This window comes from Anolis sagrei, chromosome 6 (genome assembly GCF_037176765.1).
Source record: "Anolis sagrei isolate rAnoSag1 chromosome 6, rAnoSag1.mat, whole genome shotgun sequence".
Classification (NCBI taxonomy): Eukaryota; Metazoa; Chordata; class Lepidosauria; order Squamata; family Dactyloidae; genus Anolis; species Anolis sagrei.
The window spans coordinates 22919977-22941268 of NC_090026.1; the positions used below are offsets into that span (position 1 = coordinate 22919977).

Genomic DNA, 21292 nt, shown 5'->3' on the forward strand with positions numbered 1-21292 from the left:
CTGCAATGCTCCAGTGGGATTCCTTCCCAGGTAATCCTCAGAGCTCGGGATGCTTGTCTGTTCTTAAGGTGAAAGGCGCATGTCTGTGTTTTAGATGGATTAGGGATCAGATGGTTTTCCCTGTAATAGGCAGTAAGAGCACCTAGAGCTTCGGAGAGCTTCTGTTCTACCATCTCAAAGCTCCCTGCTTGAGCAGTAATGGCACGATCGTCAGCATAGATGAAACTCTCTGTCCCTTCTGGCAGTGGCTGGTCATTTGTGTAGATGTTGAACATGGATGTATGGCATAATAAATTGGTTACACTTTAAAGTGTCTCTGGACTATTTGTCATGTTTAAAGAGCAAAGGACTTTGGACCTGTGATGACTCACCTCAGGCTAGAAAGCCAATGGGCCCTATAAGAACTCACTGGGTTTTTGGAAAGCTATGTCCAGGAAACATCTGGGCAAGGGGGAAGCCAACTTAATACCATCCAGCAGACAAAGAGTACTTGATTTTTTGTTTTCCTGTTCCATTATGTATTTTTTTCATTGTATTGTATTCTTGCCTTGTGGGCAGGAACTACCTTGTCTTTGAGCAGATGGAGAGTGTTTTTTAAAAAAATATATGAAGCATTTTAGAACCATAAAGCTCAACTTATTGTCCTCTTGATTGTTATTTGCCTTCAAGGCGGCTCCATCATATGGCAAGCCTTTCATTTGATTTTCTTGGCCAGATTTATACAGAGGCAGCTTCTTATTGTTGCCATTTTAGATTGAGGTAGAACTTGCCTAATGGTACCCAGCAAATTTCTAACAGAGACCTAGTTCATTTCCTGAGCCACAACTGTAAGAGAATATTTTATTCTGTTGTTATTTTCAAATGAGGGATCGCTTGTGAAAGAAACAACAACTACTGTTGTTGGATAATAAGGTCTCTCAAGAAATAATCTTTTTTAAGAACTTTGTGGTTATGTGCCTTTGAGTCTTTATTGGTTTATGGTGACCTTAACACAGGGATTTCTTAGGACTCTTCCATGCAGCCCTATATCCCAGAATATCAAGCTAGACAATCCCACAATATCTGCTTTGAACTGGGTTATCTGAGTCTATGCTCAGATAATGTGGGATTTTCTGCCTTGATATTCTGGGATATAGGGCTGTGTGGAAGGGTCCTCTGTAAGATTTGTTCAGAGAGGAATTACCATTGTCTTCCTCTGTGGATGACACTGTGGGTGCATCTACAATGCAATTTGACACCACTTTAGCTGCCATGTCTCAATGCTATGCTATAGAATCATGGGAGTTGTAGATTTGGAAGGTTACCCTTATCATCCAAAGAGTGAGCTTTATTAAATTACAAACCCCAAGATTCCATAGCTTTGAGTCACGGGAATTAAACTGGTGTAAAACTGCATTAATTTTAAAATGTAGACACATTGTATAGGGTTTGTTCAAGGGCATCTAGTGAGTTTCCATAGCCAAGCAGGGATTTGAACACTGGTTTTCTAGTCCAACATTCAGACCACTTCATTGGCTCTAATAATAAATAACTTTATTCTTGTATCCTGCCACCATCTCCCCGAAGAGACTTGGGGCGGCTAACACACAGCACAAAGTGCCAAAAACAGAACATAAAATAGATCACAATTAAAAAATACAGATGAATAAAATATATAAGCATATAAAACAACTTAAATTAAAACAGCGCTCATCAACCAATGGCAGTAAGCTACTGTAAATGTGTAAACATGGCCAGGCTGTGAACAATCAATCGGACAGGGGATGGTATAAGTGCAAAGCTGTAACCATGGGACGAGGGCATGGGATAAAGTGCAAGGCTGCATAACAATTGAATGGATCGGCTAGGGACTAGGCTCTATTGTTAGGACTGATATAGGATTACACCCAAATGAATATGCAACATTTGCCCAAAGGTAAGCAACTTGTCTAGATGTTCTTGGCCAGTATTCACCACTGACACTGATGGGAGTTCCAGTCCCACATTATCTGAAGGTTATCTAATATCCACCCTTGACTTAGATTGGATACGGCTAAAACCTGTCTGTTTACATGGCTCAACTGAACTGCCTGCATTTTCTGGATGCTCTTCTGCCTATGGGGATTTTATTCTAAAATTTGCCACACCATCTGGTTTGCGCCAGTAAAGAGTAACATTGTAAATACTAAGAGAACAGTAACCATACACTACTCTGATATAGCAATGGCTGCAGACTTGGGGGGAAATATCACATTTTGCAGAAATTAGAAACCTAACCAATTCAAAATAGCTGTACAAAGCTAGGAAATGGAAGGCTTTGTGGCTACTGAAAACTATGTGTCATCTGCTGTTAAAGAGTTGTATAACTTGAAACAAGTCATGCTTATTCTGGAGGAGCATCTTAACAGCCGCCTATTATAGTCTTATTATGCGGTTGGCAGTTTCCTTGTTTTTGCAATGCTCAGGCAAGACAGATAATATTTCCTACAGAATAAGTGTCTTCCCCAAGATGTGTACAACCTTAACAACTTACAATTCTTACAAACATAAGTTTGCAATATTTTTTTAAAAAAATTTAAGGGGGTTCTGCAGAATATTTTTCTAACTGATTAAATTACTATAAGTAATGCCTTAATAAAATTGAGAAGAGGCAAACAGTTATGGTCTGAAAAGCTGCCAAGTGGGAAGTAAAGTTGAAGATCCTATTTCCTTTAAACCCAAAAATCTTCTATTTCGTTGTTAATTCTCACTTAAGTCCCCTCCCTTTTCGACAGACAGCAAGGGGAAAGGAATGTGCTGAAGTCTGCATTAACGTCAGTAGCCTAATTCAAGATGTATCTATGCTGTAGAATTAATGAAGTATGACAACACTTTAACTGATGTGGCTCAATACTATGGGATCATGAGAGTTGTAGTTTTACAAGGTATTTAGACTTCTTTACCAAAGAGTTTTGGTGCCTCGCCATCCTTCAGATCCCATGATTCCATTATAGTTTTGCGTTGTTGCTGTTGTTGTTATTATTATATCTATACTCCACTTTATGTCCCCAAAGGGCACTCAAAGCAACTTGACATAAAAACATTAGTATACAATTTAAAATATACAAATATATAAACATTAAAACAGAATTAAACAAAGAGCACTAAAACATTCATAGTTAAAGTCCATCAAAACATATTTAAAATTAAAAACCACAGCACCCCCCTGACTAGATCTTAAACACTTTCATCTTTAAAAGCCTGTCTGATTAAAAAGTTTTTAGTGCATTCCTGCTTGGTAGAAAAGGGACTGGACTGGATGATCCTTTGTGGTCCTTCTTGGGAATATTTTAGAGGAAAAGAGAAGGAACTTTAGAGAATGCAGAGAGAGGCAAACTGTTCCTTCAGACTGTCAAAACCAGCTGCTGAGATAAGACTTGAATTCCTTTGTCTAAGTGACAGGTCTGGATTAGATTAAAAATAGATAATTTAGGTGAGAATCTTCATTGACATAGGAATATTCACACCTAATTTTATGTTAATTTCTTGCTAGCTGTAGTCTTTTTTTCTGATGAATATGTATATTGTGCTTTTTAACATTTATACGAAACCACTGGGAGAGATCATCTGGAGACATGAGGTGGTGTGTTATCAGTATACTGATGACACCCAAGTATATTTCTCCATGCCTTCAGACACAGCCTCAGCTAAAGATACCATGTCTCCTCCGAATGAATGCTTGGAATAGGTAATGGGCTGGATGAGGAACAACAAATTAAAACTGAATCCAAATAAGACAGAAATGCTTGCTATTCAGAGACTGGAGGTTTGTCAACCATTTATGGAAGGGGTTACACTCCCCTTGAAACTCTGTGTTTGCAGCTTACTCCTAGATTCGTCTCTCCAAATGTCAGCCCACGTAGATGTGATGGTTAGGAGTGGTTACTACCAGCTTTGGCTGTTATGTCCTTTCCTAGAATTTCAGGATCTAAAGATGGTAATGAACACTCTAGTAACCTCAAGGTAGGACTTCTGTAACGTATTTTACATTGGGCTGTCTTTGTACTAAGTTCGGAAACTCCAATTATTTCAAATCATGGCAGCCAGGTGGGTTACAAAAACATCTAGGAGTGACAATATTGCACCTATATTAAAGTCACTCTACTGGCCACCAGTTAGTTTCCAAACAAAGTGTTGGTTTTGATTTCTAAATCCTTACATGGTTTGGGTCCAGGTTACATACAGAATCGTCACCCAGAGGACCTTTTCATCGGCCGCCCCAAGACTATGGAACAACCTGCTAAATGAATTGTCGAAAGACCCAAATTGAAGACTCACCTCTTCTGGCAGGCCTACCCAAACTTTTTTCAATCATGAGTTTTGATTTACATCCTATTGCTACTATATTTCAAGTCTGTATCCATATATTATCATATAAATTTAATTCTATTTTAATGTTTTAAATTGTATTGTATCAGTTTACTGTAAGCTGCTTTGAGTGGTCCCTTTTGGAGGGAAAAATGGGTATAAATAATAATAATAATAATAATAATAATTACAAATGTGGAAAGGAAGGAAGAGGAAAGAAAAGAAAGGGGAAAGGTATTTATTTTTACTTATCGTATCAGTAGCGAACCAAGGGTTCAGCTGTAATGTATTTTAAAAAGCACAAAGTTTTAAAACTTGCCATTATATATGGATATATGGAAATGTCCTTTGACCAATAGCTGGCCACTTGGAGTGCCTCTGGTGTTGCTATAAGAAGGTCCTCCATTGTGCATGTGGCAGGGCTCCGGTTGCATTGTAATAGATGGTCTGCGGTTTGCTCTTCTCCACAGTCAGATGTCATGGACTCCATTTTGCAGCCCCATTTCTTAAGGTTGGCTTTGCATCTCGTGGTGCCAGAATGCAGTCTGTTCAGCACCTTCCAAGTCCCGCAGTTTTCTGTGTGCCCAGGGGGGAGTCTCTCATTTGGTATCAGACATTGATTGAGGTTCTGGGTTTGAGCCTGCCACTTTTGTACTCTCGCTTGCTGGGGTGTTCCAGCGAGTGTCTCTGTAGATCTTAGAAAACTATTTCTTGATTTAAGTTGTTGATGTGCTGGCTGATACCCAAACAAGGGATGAGCTAGAGATGTCACTGCCTTGGTCCTTTCACTATTGGCTGCTACTTCTCGGCGGATGTCAGGTGGTGCAATACCGGCTAGACAGTGTAGTTTCTACAGTGGTGTAGGGCGCAGACACCCCGTGATAATGCGGCAGGTCTCATTAAGAGCCACATCCCCTGTTTTAGCGTGGTGAGATGCGTTCCACACTGGGCATGCATAAAATCTGTTTGTTTGTTTTGTTCTGTTAGAAATGTAATACAATGTTCTGGTTGCGGATGACACGATAAATAAATAAAAATGACATATAGGCATTGGCAACATCTCTGAAAATTCCCTTTTTCAATAACCACGTTCCCTCAACTTGTCTGTTCTCAAGGTGAAAAGCACATGTCAGTGTTTTAGATGGATTAGGGATCAGATGGTTTTCCCTGTAATAGGCAGTAAGAACACCCAGAGCTTCGGAGAGCTTCTGTTCAACCATCTCAGTGCTCCCTGTTTGGGCGGTGATGGCACAGAATCAACCAGAAGGGGGAAAGGTGTGAGGGAAAGGAAAGACAGAAAGAGAAAGAAGGGGAGAGAAAAGAAGGGAAGAAAGAAAGAAGAGGGAGGGAAAGTTGCCGTGGTGACAGTGAATGAAGGCCAGGTATGTTTGTTGCTGTGACATCTCACTGACAGATAAAGGGTAACCATGACAACTGTTTGAAGAAACGTGGCCTCCTCAAAACCAAGGCAGAACGTCCTTTGAAGGGGATTGATTGGGAGAAGCAAGAAACTACTTTCCAACAGACCTCACAGCCTCTGAGGATACCTGCCATAGATGTAAGCGAAACGTCAGGAGAGAGTGCTTCTGGAGCAGGGCCATACAGCCCGAAAAACTCACAGCAAGCCTGTGTTTTGAGAAAGCTCGCAAGGCCTTCTTTTTCATAAAAGCCAAGATACCATTGGTCGTCCCGGACGCCGTGAAATGAGACCGTCGCTCCCATTGGTGGATTAAGGCGGTCGCTATGACACCCAACGCCGCCCAGCGAGCGGCGGATGAGGGCGAAGTGGAATCACGTGACAGGGTGTGTGTATGTCAGGGGAAGCAGATCACGTGACTCTCCCCAGCTGCTCTGCAAAGAAGAGGGCGAGGAAGAGCCTGCCGGCGGGGTATGTTTGTGGGGAAAGGTGGCTGTTGTGTGTCGTGAGAGGGAGATAAGGGAACTGGGAATGGAAAGGTGGGGTGGAGTCCTTTTGGGGTTATTTAGGGACTTAAGATGAGGCCAGCCTTGGTTGTGGCTGAAGAGATGGCTGTGGTGAATGGGGCCTCTTTGTCTCCACTTTCTGCCTGGTGCCTTCTTGGCAGCCTGGAGAAATGGCTCCTTTGTTTGGCTCCCACAAGGCACACTTGGCTTTCTTCTGCTTAATGGACAACAAGTTAAACATGAGCCAAACATGTCATGTGGCAGCTAAAAAATCCAATGGGATTTTGGCCTGCTTAAATAGGAGCCTAGTGTCTAGATCAGGGGTCCTCAAACTTTTTAAACAGAGGGTCACAGTCCCTCAAACTGTTGGAGGGCCGGATTATAATTTGGAAACAAAAATTGAATTAATTCCTATGCACACAGCACATACTTTATTTGTAGTGCAAAAAAACCCAACAACATTGTTTTTGGAATCATCACTGAGCCTGGAGCCCCAGGTTTCAGCTGTGACTAGGGGAGCATTTGCACAGTTAAAGCTTGTGCGCCAGCTGCGCCCGTACCTTGGGAAGTCTGACTTGGCCATGGTAGTCCACGCTCTGGTTACATCCCGATTAGACTACTGCAACGCGCTCTACGTGGGGTTGCCTTTGAAGACGGCTCGGAAGCTCCAATTGGTCCAACGATCGGCAGCCATGATTCTAACAGGAGCAGAGCGCAGGGAGCATACAACCCCCCTGTTGCGCCAGCTCCACTGGCTACCAATTTGCTACCGGGCTCAATTCAAAGTGCTGGCGTTGGCCTTTAAAGCCCTAAACGGTTCCGGCCCAACTTACCTATCTGATCGCATCTCTGCCTATAAACCCACTAGGGCTTTGAGATCATCCGGGGAGGCCCTGCTCTCGATCCCGCCTGCTTCACAAGCATGGCTGGTGGGGACGAGAGATAGGGCCTTCTCAGTGGTGGCCCCTCTGCTGTGGAACGCCCTTCCCACGGACATTAGATCGGCTCCATCATTAATGGTATTCTGGAAAAAGTTGAAAACCTGGTTATTTGAACAGGCGTTTAATAGACAGTGCAATGAGTGTAATGAACATAGGAACGGAACAATGGATGGCGAATCTGGATCATGTTTTTAGTTATGAGACGTCAGTGGATGGTTATTGTTCTTAACTGTTAATGTGTTTATGATGTTAATTGTTTTTTATATACCGTGTTGTTGTAGCATTGCTGTTCTTGTTGTTAACCGCTGAGAACAGCGGTATACAAATAAAGTAAGTAAGTAAATAAATAAATAAATACAACAATTAAAACAAGAATAATTTTAACAAATATAAACATATTAATATTTCAATGGGAAGTGTGGGCCTGCTTTTGGCTGATGAGATAGGATCGTGGTTGTTGTTGCATGCTTTCAAGTTGTTTCAGACTTAGGTTGACTCTGAGCAAGGGCCGGGTTAATAATAATAATAATAATAAATAATAATAAACTTTATTTCATAGAATCATAGAATCAAAGAGTTGGAAGAGACCTCATGGGCCATCCAGTCCAACCCCCTGCCAAGAAGCAGGAATATTGCATTCAAAACACCCCTGACACTTTTAAGACATTGTTTCCCAAACTCTGGTCTTCCATTTGTTTTGAACTTCAGCTCCCAGAAACACCTAGAGGACTAGTCCAGTGGTTCTCAACCTGTGTGTGGGATGTGTTTTGTCCTACAACTCCCAGAAATCCCAGCCAGTTTACCAGCTGAGTTGTTGTAGGTTTTTCAGGCTATATGGCCATGTTCTAGAAGCATTCTCTCCTGACGTTTCACCTGCATCTATGGCAAGCATTCTCAGAGGTTGTGAGACCTCACAATTTCTGAGGATGCTTGCCACAAATACAGGCAAAACATCAGGAGAGAATGCTTCTAGAACATGGCCATATAGCCTGAAAAACCTACAACAACCCAGTGATTCCAGTCATGAAAGCCTTCAACAATACATTTTACCAACTGTTAGGCTTTCTGGGAGTTGAAGGCCAAAACATCTGGGGACCCACCGGTTGAGAACAACTGGACTACAGCTTTGGAATCATTGCTTTAAGGGAAAAGCTGTTGGTTTCCTTGGCTTTGGCTGGTAATGGCCACTCTACTTTTGTTTATATTCCTTCCAGTGACTATATTTGTCCCCAGCCATGGCATCCCAGCGGCAACCTTATGCTGATACAGCCCCAATCCTGACCCAAGCGGATGATACAGAGGATGAAGAAAAAGAGGGGCTTCAATCAGGACAAGAAGGGGACGTAGAGGTAGAGGCCCTCACGGGTATCTCCTCTGTGCATGCCGGCTTTATTGTGGGCGCCCTCTTCTATATCAACCTGCTGAATTACATGGACCGCTTCACTGTGGCAGGTAAGAATTCAGAGATGCTCAGAATGGTTACTGGCTTTGGATTTCTCTTCTCAGTTGATTGAGATGAATGGGGGAATAACTTCTAAAGCCAGTTCTCCCCCATCCCTTGTCATTCCTACACTTAACATGGCCATAATTAGTTCTGCAATCTCTCTTTTACTAGGTGTTCTTCCTGACATTGAGGATTTTTTTAATATTGATGACAGCAAATCCGGACTTCTGCAGACAGGTGAGGAGCCAGGCGTTGGGGTTTATTCCTCTTTTCTTTACTCCCTCTCCCCCACACTTTATAATTATAGTGTTGATCGATACTTTTGTAGCATTTGGCATCACAAGTTGTTTTAAATGTTTTTTTTTTCCTTTCCTGATAGTTTTTATTAGCAGCTACATGGTGTTGGCACCAATCTTCGGCTATCTGGGTGATCGCTATAATCGCAAATATCTGATGTGTGTCGGGATCTTCTTCTGGTCGTGTGTGACTTTGGCAAGCAGCTTCATCCCTAGTCAGGTATTCTTGTGTGATGGGTAAAGGTTTGCCTAATTCAGAAGCTTTTGTGTACTAGTTCTTACATAGATATAGGGAGAATTTGATTTACAGAATAAGCCCACAGGAATGCTTTCTGAGGTAGTACATACTCCTGTTTGTCCCCTGACATCTCCTCCTTGGCAGAACCATTCCCAAATTTCCATTGTTGTTATAGTAGTAGTAGTAGTAGTAGTAGTAGTAATAATAATAATAATAATATTTATTTATTTGATCAGTCATATGACCATTTCAAAATAGAACATGAGTAAAAATACAAGGCAAAAAGGTGAGGACAGTAGCTGATTATTATTATTATTATTAGTAGTAGTAGTAACAATAATTTTACTTCTTACCTGCTTCTCCTTGTAATACTTAGTTGAGCCAAGTTAAAAAGTGACTTGCTGATAAGAAACTTTCTCAAAGCTTTTCTGTTTGATTTTCTGAAGGAGGCACTTGTCACCTGAACTGGAACAGTAGATGTTTATGATGTTTATTTTTGTAGCACTCAACTCTACTTAAAGAGTCATAGGAATAGTAATTCAGAGAAGAGTTTGAGAGAACTTCATAAATAATTCACAGACTGCCATTCTCAAGATTCTTTAAGGGGATTTTAAATCTTGGAACAAATATGTATCTCATGCTGCTCTGTTGTTTGTCTGTTTTCTCCACTGTTTAGTGGTTCTGGCTTTTGCTGCTGACACGAGGCCTAGTGGGAGTGGGAGAAGCTAGCTACTCAACTATTGCCCCCACCATTATCGCTGACCTGTTTGTGGGTGAACGGCGATCCCGCATGCTCAGCATCTTCTACTTTGCCATACCTGTGGGCAGGTGAACATCTTCTACTCTGTCTTGTAAGGGAGGAATGGGGCAAACTGTGCTTTATGACTGGTGAATTTTGACTGGAGGTGCTTGTTTTCAGTGTCCTGCCAAGACATTGAATATTTGGGTCTTTTCCAGCATAGGTTTCAGACCTATTTTGGGAATACTAATAGCCTTGCTTGTTCTGGTGGATGACTTGCACTGCAGAAAAGACAGAGAGAATGCAAATGCATTAACCTTTTTAGCTGTCTCATGGATTTCAATTCTTTCAAACACTGTATCCTTCTGAATTGCATGGCTGGGATAAGCAGAGCTTGGAAAAGTTGTATTTTGGGCTATGATTCCTGGAATTGTTTGCTGAGCTTGTAGGTTCTAGGTCGTGTAATTCAAAAAGTAATTTTATGATTTCTGGGTTAAAGGGCAGCAGGTTTCAGTGGCTCCAAAGCTTCATAACCAGTTGCTTTCAAAGCCTAGTGTAGGAAGACTTTTGCTCTCTACAATAATGTACTGCAGTAAAGTTTAAATTGGTATTGACCCCAGTATCATAATATAAAAATGGCTTACCTATACTGTCATTTCCCTGCTAATTCAAGGGAGGCTGTGGAGTTCTTTATAAGCATTTCAGGGTAGTCGAGGGCAAATAAGCTTGAAATTCAAAACAGACAAGAATATGGATGGAGAAACCTGTTTATTTTATTTATTTATTTAAAACTTTTATATCACAATCTTCTTAGCCTCCGTAGAGGGACTCAGACCGGCTTACAGCAAGGATTCAATGCTAATAGTACAATCTAAAAACATCATATAACGAGTTAAAATACATATCAATTAAAATTACAAATAAGCCAAATCGCCAAGATAAAATCATGTCCAACTGTTGGTCTGAACAGCAGGATTTAAATTACATTGGATGGCTTTGTGCCACTACCACAGATCATCTGAGCTTGTGGGTCATTCAGAACGTGTTACCCACTAGTAGTGCAAGTGGAGACAGTACCAGGAGCATTTTGTGCAAGTGGAGGCAGTACCAGGAGCATTTTGTGCAAGTGGAGGCAGTAATCAGGAGCATTTTGTGCAAAATACCATTGATATGCCTGTATAGGAAATATTTGAACCCATTAATATATCTCCTGGTAATATCCAGACTGAACTATTGCTATGTGCTTCATAGAGGATTGTTCTTGAAAATACTTAATTTTCACCCAGTCAAGAATGCATGCCCAAAAATAGTGTTTCCAAGCTCTGGTCTATTATAATCTGCAAAATAATTTATTTCAGTCACTAAACCTTAGCAAGTATTAATCAGTTTTAGTAAGTCTGCCTTACAAGCCCGTCTGACTATTTTCCATCTTTTCTCTTATAGTGGATTAGGCTACATTGTGGGGTCAAAGGTGAAAGACCTGGCTGGTGACTGGCATTGGGCCCTGAGAGTAAGTAGGGTGAAACTATGGTTGCATTCATTGTTCTTGTTTGTTATGCTTCTATTTTCCCTAACCTTTCTGAGCAATTCACTGACTCCATTACAGTCAACCATGCAGGTTTTATTTTTCTGTCTCTGTGGTTCCTCAGAGTGAGATCTCTTCTCTTCTGCAGGTAACTCCAGGTTTGGGCTTGGTGGCTTTGGTGTTACTGCTATTTGTGGTACGTGAACCCCCTCGGGGTGCTGTGGAGACACACTCAGATGCCCCCCTGCAGTATACTTCATGGGTAGCCGACCTGAGGGCCTTGAGCCGCAAGTAAGTAATGTAGGAAAAGTTCCATTTGCTGCCACTGGGTAGAACAGGGGTACATCTGCATTGTAGGATTAATGCAGTTTGACACCGCTTTAACTGGCAAGGCTCAGTGCTATGGAATCCTGGGAATTGTATTTAGTTATTGTTACTTGTATTTATTATTTGCCAACACTCTTTGCCAGAGAAGGCTCAAGTCTTTTAAAAAACTGTTGAGTCAACCATACTTCATTCCACCCCATCCCAAATCCTCTGCAATACAGCGAAGGCAATGGATCAGTATAGAAACTGTTCCTCAGCGCAGAACATTCTAAAAATGACTTAGCACTGGAATCATTATGAGCAGTGTTCTTGGCGAACATGCCGTTACTAGTATCCTTTCTGAGACAAGCAGTATCCCTTCATCATTCTCTCTGTGTGTGTTTGTTTCATCTAAGATTCTTCCCCAAACAATTCCTAGCAAAACCTGGCTCTTCCACTGTGCCTTTGATGAGTAGGTATATAATCCCACATGATTGCTCTGCCTCAAAGTTCTGTCATTGGAGTATATGTCCCCCCTCATGGGAAAGCTTGATTCCACAACTCCTGTTAAAATGAGGCCTCCTCCGTAAATTACCTGCTTCCCTCTTTTATCTCGCCCGAGTTTTTAATTAGTTTTAATCTGTTTGTCCTTTTAATCACTACATGTAGCCCATCCATTATTATTGTGCCTGTGCATATTTTTTATTTTTTATATTGTTATGTAGTCATATGTTTTATGTAATTATGATGTTATTGTTTATTGTTCGCATTTTTGGTTTGTGTTTTTGGTTTTTCTTTATTGTAATTGTTATTTGGGCTTGGCCTCATGTAAGCCGCTCTGAGTCGCCATTGGGGAGATGGTGGCGGGGTAATAAATAAAGTTTTATTATTATTGATCTTTTTGCTATTTTTAAATTGTTTTAAATTGTTTTTAAATTGTGTTAGATTTTAGCCTGTTCTTGTAAGCTGCTCCGAGCCCCAGGGGAGTGGCGGCATATAAGTTTGAATAATAAATTAAAAAATTAAAATAAAATTATTATTCATAGTGCAGAGCATGTAGTTTGCGGTTGACTTCAACTTGAGACCAGAGAGCATTGCAGTGTGGAGAGGTGTACAGTACCAGATAAAGAGTTGCTATCCTTTTGTTTGGGAATGTCTTGCATTCTTTTCTACCTGCACTGGTCCTGCAGGTTGGGTACCCTTGGCCTGGATATTCTGTCATGGGACAAAAAGCAACTCAGTCATGTCTTGGTTATTTTTGCAGCAGCGGATAAATATTGTTATGTAAACACAGTTTTGCCCTTCTATATTTTATGTCTGGAATTCGTGAGTGTCCCAGCTATAAATGCTCTCTGTAAAGCAGAACGTGGTAGAGTTTATTTTGTACTCCATATTCCTGAAAATAAGACTCAACTGGAAAAGAAGCCTTAACATGATAAGATTGTCAGTCAGTAGTACATCTATTGCAACACACTATGGGAGTATTGAATTATAAAATAGTATTAATATATAATTAAATAATATTGTTGACATTGATACTTAAATTATATTGTAATATAAATTATAATTAAATATTTGTATATACCCAGGCAAAGGCCTTTAGATGAGAGGTAAATAAAAGCATGTGTAAATAGATGAACTCAAGATGTATTGCTGAATGTGCAGTCGGAGTTTAGACACAACTCATGAATAATGTTCACACTTGATAATGAATGGACGTGGTTGTGTCTATTATGAATCTTCATAATTCAATACGTCATGTGTTGAAACTGATGTACTTAATGCACTTGTATGAAATAAATGTTTTCTTAACTCATCATTTTTGTGGCCACTCCCATCTCATAGATCTTCAATTAACAGTTGATTTAATTGTAGATTTAAATGAATGAATGTAGATTGCTGTACATGAAAAAAATAAGACATCTGAAAATAAGATCTAATGTGTCTTTTGAAGTACAAGTTAACATAAGAGCTGGTCTTATTTTTGGGAAGAAATGGTAGTACAATTCCTAGAATTTCCCAAGCAAGAAGTAGTTTTTCCAAGCTCTGAATATGTCAGTTCTGTCGAGAGCAGTAGGTGCTGCTGGTATCTGTATTCTTCCTTAGTGGTATTATCTTTGCTTTGAATCTGTAGAGGATTCCTGTCTTCTCAAAGCCCTAATGGCTACAACATATTCTCACATTGTCTTTATTCTTCTTTTTGTTTGCTATCCCTCTTTTAATTGGCAGTCGCAGTTTTGTGCTGTCATCACTAGGTTTCACAGCAGTGGCCTTTGTAACTGGGTCCCTGGCTCTCTGGGCCCCAGCGTTCCTGTTCCGCTCATGCCTGGCCAATGGAAGCCACCAGTCTTGCTCCGCCGACTCTGACAGGTGGGTTAGCAGCAGGGAATGGCCTTCAGTCAAGACTTCCACCTCTGATCTCACTTGGCATCTGGGGGAATAGTGGAATTTCCAATAACTATTTTTTTGTCACTGAACATTTGTGTCATGGAAACTAAACAGCTGGCCTATAAAGTGGGAAATATGTGAAACTTGCCACATATTTATTAATGGTGTCGGGTCTTCCACCATCTTTTTATTTCACTGCCTTATCTGTGAACTGTCTGTATGTGGAGTCCCCGGTGGCGCAGTGGGTTAAACTGTTGAGCAGTTCGAACCCAGGGAGTGGGGTGAGCTCCTGCTGCTAGAGCCAGCTTCTTTCAACTTAGCAGTTCAAAAACATGCAAATGTGTGTAGATCAATAGGTACCACTCCAGCAGGAAGGTAACGGCACTCCATTCAGTCATGCTGGCCACATGACTTTAGAGGTGTCTACGGACAATGCTGGCTCTTCGGTTGAGAAATTGATATGAGCACCTCCCCACTCCCAGAGTTGGACACGACTAGACTTAATGTCAAGGGGTATGTGTTCTGTAATTCTGCCCCCCCCCCCATATTTTTAATTTAAAAAATTGATGGTAAAAACACACACAAAGAAAAGCAACAATACTTTTATAAGTACATAAACTTAGACATACTTAGACCACAATTACTTAACAAGCATGTATCTCTTTCTAGAACTCTCGAACTCCTGACAGATGCATAAATTAGTTTTAAAAGTGAATTTCTAGCTTTTGTCAGTTTTTCTATAAATTTAACATTTTTTCTTTCACTTCATATCCAGCAAATTATTTACTTCTGTTTGTTTTAATATTTACAAACAGAAGTATGTTGCCAGACCTGTATATGAAGTCTTTCCCTCCTATATATATTGATATGTTTATGTGTCTTGTAATTTATATGTTAATCATATAAGTGTCATCATATAAGTGTCGCTTCTAACTTTATCTGCAGCTTCACCTTCGGCATCATCACGTGTGTGACTGGTGTTCTGGGTGTTACTTTGGGGGTGGAGATTTCCCGCCGCTGGCAGCGCACCAACCCCCGTGCGGATCCTCTGGTGTGCGCCACTGGACTGCTTGGCTCTGCCCCCTTCCTGTTCCTGGCGGTTGTGTGTGCTCAGCACAGCATCGTCGCTACTTACGTGAGTTTGCTTTTCTTACCAACTTTCACTACAGATTTGCTGCAGTCATTATGTGCAGCCAAGCCTTTGGTATATTCAGGATCATTGGGGTGCCATAATTAAGCAAGTGGAACTGAGCGCACAGGAGCGGATGAGAATTCCTATCAAGTTATAAAAGTCACTGAGTAACCTTGGTCCAGCCATACACTCTTAGCCTGAGCTGGATGAATAAAGTGAGGAGAGCCATTTCTGTTCCGTTGAGTTCATTCTATACCATATAGAAGCAAAGGACTTTGGGATATTTTACTGAAAAACATAGATATTTTAAAATGTTAAGCTGTCCTCTTCATTTTCTCTCTTGAAGGTATTTATTTTCATTGGTGAAACTCTCCTTTCCCTGAACTGGGCCATAGTAGCGGACATCCTCCTGGTGAGAATTGTGGGGAAGGGGAAACAATCTGTAGTAGTGTGCAATGATTTGTTGTATTACTTCTTACATCTGCAAATTGTGATGTAAGCCTGCTGTACCATAAGCCATGCCTCTTCGACCTTTGGACCCCCAACTCCCAGAAGCCTTAGCTAGCTTATTCAATGGTCAGCAGTTCTGAGAGTTGGGAGTCTCAAAACAGCTGAGCGTGTGAAGGTTGAAGAGACCTGCCAAAGGTCAACCAATTCTGCACCGAGTTCTTACTCTACTGGAATGGGTATGTTGGCAAAATATTGCACCAGTGCATCATGATTGTCCATCTTCCCTGTGGGGTCTATTTTATTCATGTTTTTAATTTACTATTTATTTGTTATTATTCTAGAGTGTTGTGTTTTGATGATTAGGTATATGGCACTGAATGTTTGCCTTTTGCTGTGAAAGTCACCCTGAGTTCCTTTGGGGAGAGATGGCGGGTCAGAAATAAAGTTGTTGTTATTATTATTTGATACACAACAATATTAGTACACAGCAAACAAGATCACTCTGCTGGCTTTTGTATTTGATCACATGTGTCTAGGACTGTGTGATGTATCGGCGAATAATGCATGCAGTTGTGAGCAGGGTCGCCTTTTGCAGCTGACAGATGGTAATTTTGTCAGTGCTGATTGTTTTTAAGTACAGGCCAAGGTCTTTAGGCACTGCACCCAGTGTACCGTTCACCACTGGGACGACCTTGACTGGCTTGTGCCAGAGTCTCTGCAGCTCTGTATTTAAATCCTCATATTGTATAAGCTTTTCCAGTTGCTTATTATTTATTTATTTATTTATTTATTTTACTGACACAAAAACACAGTATGTCACAGCAAAGGAGATCTCTATACTGGATTTCATATCACAAAATCACAAGTCAAACACTTCCCAAGAGTCTAGGACTGTGTGATGTATAATAATAATAATAATAATAATAATAATTATTATTATTATTATTATTATTGGTGGCACTTTATCATACACTATGCCAACCTAGCAATGCTACCATATCCTATATATAGCCTTTTAACTAGTGTAATCTCAGGCACATAGTATTTTGTGTGCTCTTTATAAAATACTTGATCTGTAACTGTAACTGTGCATGTATGTGGGAAAATGTTTGGGTTGTGGGTATAGAAACAGAAAAGCAGGATCAGGGGAGCTACTAAAGGGAAGGATATGTTTATGTCTCTATATATCAACTTGTAAAGCAGTGTGAGAATATGTGCTCTGCCCAGTAGAGGGTGCAAGTAAACTGGCTGAATTCTGTCTTGTAGTATGTTGTCATCCCCACACGCCGATCTACAGCAGAAGCTTTTCAAATACTGATGTCCCATCTCCTCGGTGATGCTGGCAGCCCTTATCTCATTGGCTTGGTGAGTTCTTGTGTTCATTTTCCCATCCATTCCATCCCATAAAAAACTCCACTCCCACCCAGCTCTATTTGGATGCAGATGAAATTTTTATTCTACTCTTTATTTTTTAACTTTGAATATGTTTTAATGGATTTTAACTGTGATTTTTGTGTTTAATTATATTTTAATTATATTATATATGCTTGTATATTTGTATATTTTAAACTGTATACTAATGTTTTTACGTCAAGCCGCTTTGAGTCCTCTTTGGGGAGATAAAACGGGGTATAAATATAATAGTAGTAATAATAATAATTCATGATTGAATAGTAAATATGTCTTTTGATTGTTGCTTTGAATTTGTGTTCTGATTTTGTTAAATTTTTTAAAAAATCAAATACTACTCTGTGGGTTTTAGACAAAAAAAATCCTTGGAAAGTAATCACATTGACAAATAAGCATGGGATTGTGCACCTTTTTCAACCTACAGATCATTCAGTAATCACTCATCCAGGAGCATTGTTCCAATACAGATAATTCAGTAATTGTTAACCCAAGAGCATTGTTCTAATGTGTGCAAAAGGCAATGCAAATCACCCACCTGTTGTTCCAGTTTGGGAGTCTTTCCCATAGGTTCTGCTTCTTTGTGTACTTATTGTATGCAGTTTTCATGGCCTTCCGCTTAATTTGTGCCCCAGATCAGTGACCGAATCCAGCGTGATCGCCCCTTGTCATACCTGTCAAAGTTTCGAAGCCTTGAATATGCTCTTATGGTCTGTGCGTTCGTTGGAGTTATCGGAGGAGGCTTCTTCCTAGCCACAGCTTGCTTCGTCCAGGCAGACCGGAAACGTACAGAGCTTTTTGCACAAGGTAAACTCATCCCCCTCTCATTTTCATGGAGTGGAGTGTAATGTCCAATTTTCATGGAGTGGAATGTGTAATGTGGGCCTCAATACCAAAATGGGGCCTTTGTGGTGAACATTTACGGTGGATTAATGGAACTTACTTGGGCAAGGAAATGAGGAGCCACCTGTGTTACAACAACATGTTTTGATCATGGATAACAACTGGTATGAAATGCCACACTCTGGCAGCATCTTTGACTAGAAGACCTCACATCTGTCATTTTGACCAAAACTTTCTCAGAATTTTCTTTGTTAAATAATTTTTATTGAGAGTTTGCTTTGTATACATGTGTGTTTAAAACAGTAGTTTCTCAGAACGTTTTATACCATTCAGGTGATGTGAGTCTTGGATCTCCTTATACCTTCAAGTTCATCTGACATCTTCCTGTTGTGTCTTGAGAAGCAGATATTGTAGCAAGTCCTGGGTTACATGAGTGGCAACTGACTTCTTTAAAAAGCATAATAAGTAATAAAGGCCAGGCCTTTTATGTAAATTTGTGCATCCACACAACACTTGGGCACTTAATAGCATACAGTTCATACAGGCCTGTTCCCAGAAGCAAATTATAAAGGAGCCAGGAGTCTGATTGCAACACCTTTCTTCCTCCTTCTCCCTTGATCAAAGTATGATGCATTCTTTTTTGATGCTTGAATGTGTTGGTTAATTTCAAAAAGGAAAAAAAGCATTTAAAAAAAATTAAAGCGTAGCAACAGCAGCAGTTTTAGAAGACCAGAAGCTTTTTGAGCATCGCAATGGAGTGAATGATCTTCAGCAATTACAGGAGCGGAGTCAAGTTTTAAAAGTTTGAAAGAGCTACATTTCTATATAGGAAAATTAGGACCTAACTATCTATCTATTTCCCTGGAGACATGTTATGTCTCTCAGTGCTCACAGGAAAACAAAAATGGAGGAGACTTGTCATGTGGCCAGATACTTTGAATAAACAGAGGCATGTCTATGAGAAGCATCAGTCTAACAAACATGAAATAGGAGGAAGAGACAGAGTGAGAGAGGCAAACAACAAGGGCAGTGGGGCATTTAGTTCTTTGTCAACTAACTAATCCATCTTCCTATTTTTATAATGACTATAAAGTATTTTTATAATGACTATTTTAAATAAAGACTATAAACCTGTGCAAGATTGTTGGGTGAGTGGGCTTTCGGAGAGTAGTCACATCATTTTATGCTATTGCTCCCTCAACGTTCTTGCCCCAGAAGTTCTCTCCCCCCCCCCCCCCACGAAGGTTTGTTTATTTCTCTGTCTCTCTATGAGTTCTCCCTTACAAACAGTTCTGCCCCTTTATCTCACCCTGAGTTTTTAAATCATTTTATGTACATGTGGCCTGCTCTCTGTCATTATGTTTGGTTTCTATGTTTTGTGTATATTGTTTATATGCTCTGATTTATTTTTATTTATTGTGTCAGGAGCAACCAGACAGTTGTATTACATTTTTAACAAAACAAACAAACAGACAGACAGACAAAACACAAAGTTTGCAAGCTTGGTAGTTGATTAAATGTCCTTTGACCAGTAGCTGGCCACTTGGAGTACCTCTGGTGTTGCCGCAAGGAGGTCCTCCATTGTGCATGTGGCAGGGCTCAGGTTGCATTGCAGCAGGTGGTCTGTAGTTTGCTCTTCTCCACACTTGCATGTCGTGGATTCCACTTTGTAGCCCAATTTCTTAAGATTGGCTCTGCATCTCGTTCCAGAGCGCAGTCTGTTCAGCGCCTTCCAAGTCGCCCATATACTTTATTGTTACGTTGTTTATTTTATTGCAATTTGTATTTTGTATTGTAATTTGTTGTTCAGGCTTGGCCTCCATGTAAGCCGCTCCGAGTCCCCATTGGGGGAGATGGTGGCGGGGTATAAATAAAGATTATTATTATTATTATTAATAATAATAATAATAATAACAAAAGACCCTTCACATAAATTCACAGCAGAGTAACTATTTACAGGAACAATGACACAAATAAAATTCAACATTCACACTGAAGTTTCACACGTGAGGCCTTCTCATACCCACGCTTACCTCACACAGTGAGGCCTTCTCTCACAGACTAAGGCCTGCCTCACACTGTGAGATCGTCTCACAGTCTGAGACCTTTCTCCCACTGAGGCAAACTAACACAGAGGCCTACTAAGCCCCTTATATAGAACCGCAGCCTTTGCTGAGTCATTGCATCTATTTTATCCTTTCAGTACTTGACTCACATTTTCGTAATTAAAAATACCTAGTTAATTTTTAATATTTCTGACAAGGATGTGGTTGGGTTCCAGTAGAATTCAGTTTGTCACCTTCTCTTCTTTTCCTTCTAGGGCAGTTACAAGAGTCATCAGAACGTGAGGATCGCATTGTTGTCCCCCAACGTGGCCGATCAACCAAAGTCCCTGTCTCCAGCGTCCTGATCTGAGTCCCACTGACTTGCACCATGCCCCTCTAGTTGTGGATGGAGAAGGAGACTGGACTCATGGCTTCCACATCCACCAAATATGGAGAGATAAGGACTCTCTGAATGGACCCAGGAGGGTGGTCTTTGTGAATAGCAACTTTTTTGTTGTTGTGTGTGGGATTTTTTTTATAAAGCACAAACTTTATCCTGAGTCATGTTGTATTTTTCAGGTGGGGGGGGCGGGTGAAGTGGAGAAATTCCCAGTCATGATTATTTCAATTTCATTCATTTCCCCTCACATTTTGGCCCCTTCCATTCAGGCATGTTTCAATGTTTTTGAACGCCTTTGTAAATTTGTTGTCTCAAGCAATGTTTATCGGTTGGCTTGAGAAATGGAGCAAGGAAGTGAGATCACCTGTTTGCTGGATGAAAAATGGCTTTTTTGTGCCTGCAATTAATTGCTGCCTATTGAGTGAATTTATTTATTTGTTGTGTCAGGGCAACCAGTTGATTATATTACATTTCTAACAGAGCAAAGCAAACAAACAGACAAAATACAAAATTTGTGAGTTTGGTAGTTGATTAAATGTCCTTTGACCAGTAGCTGGCCACTTGGAGTGCTTCTGGTGTTGCCGCAAGGAGGTCCTCCATTGTGCATTTGGCAGGGCTCAGGTTGCATTGCAGCATGTGGTCAGTGGTTTGTTCTTCTCCACACTCGCATGTCGTGGACTCCACTTTGTGGCCCTATTTCTTAAGATTGGCTCTGCATCTCGTGGTGCCAGAGCACAGTCTGTTCAGCGCCTTCCAAGTCGCCCAGTCTTCTGTGTTCCCAGGGGGGAGTCTCTCATTTGGTATCAGCCATTGGTTGAGGTGCTGGGTTTGAGCCTGCCACTTTTGGACTCTCGCATGCTGAGGTGTTGCTGAGGTGTTGCTGAGGTGT

At 40.7% G+C, this 21292-nt stretch overlaps 1 protein-coding gene across 1 annotated transcript; it reads left to right on the forward strand.

Annotated features, from left to right (window-relative positions):
- The first annotated feature begins 6111 nt into the window (after nt 1–6111).
- On the forward strand, nt 6112–20557 carry SPNS1 (SPNS lysolipid transporter 1, lysophospholipid). The gene is made up of 13 exons (XM_060780544.2): nt 6112–6214; nt 8405–8642; nt 8806–8871; nt 9014–9150; nt 9845–9996; nt 11351–11417; nt 11581–11723; nt 13968–14108; nt 15072–15261; nt 15605–15670; nt 16975–17073; nt 17751–17922; nt 20279–20557. The coding sequence occupies exons 2-13, from the start codon at nt 8426–8428 to the stop codon at nt 20371–20373; spliced, it is 1545 nt and encodes a 514-aa protein (XP_060636527.1). The 5' UTR covers nt 6112–6214; nt 8405–8425; the 3' UTR covers nt 20374–20557.
- Nucleotides 20558–21292: the final 735 nt, after the last annotated feature.

Coding starts and splice junctions, on each gene's coding strand:
- SPNS1 (XM_060780544.2), top strand. CDS start 8,426: ATGGCATCCCAGCGGCAACCTTATGCTGATACAGCCCCAATCCTGACC. Junction 9,997..11,350: donor TTTGCCATACCTGTGGGCAG/GTGAACATCTTC, acceptor TTTCTCTTATAG/TGGATTAGGCTACATTGTGG. Junction 17,074..17,750: donor GCCCTTATCTCATTGGCTTG/GTGAGTTCTTGT, acceptor TTTGTGCCCCAG/ATCAGTGACCGAATCCAGCG.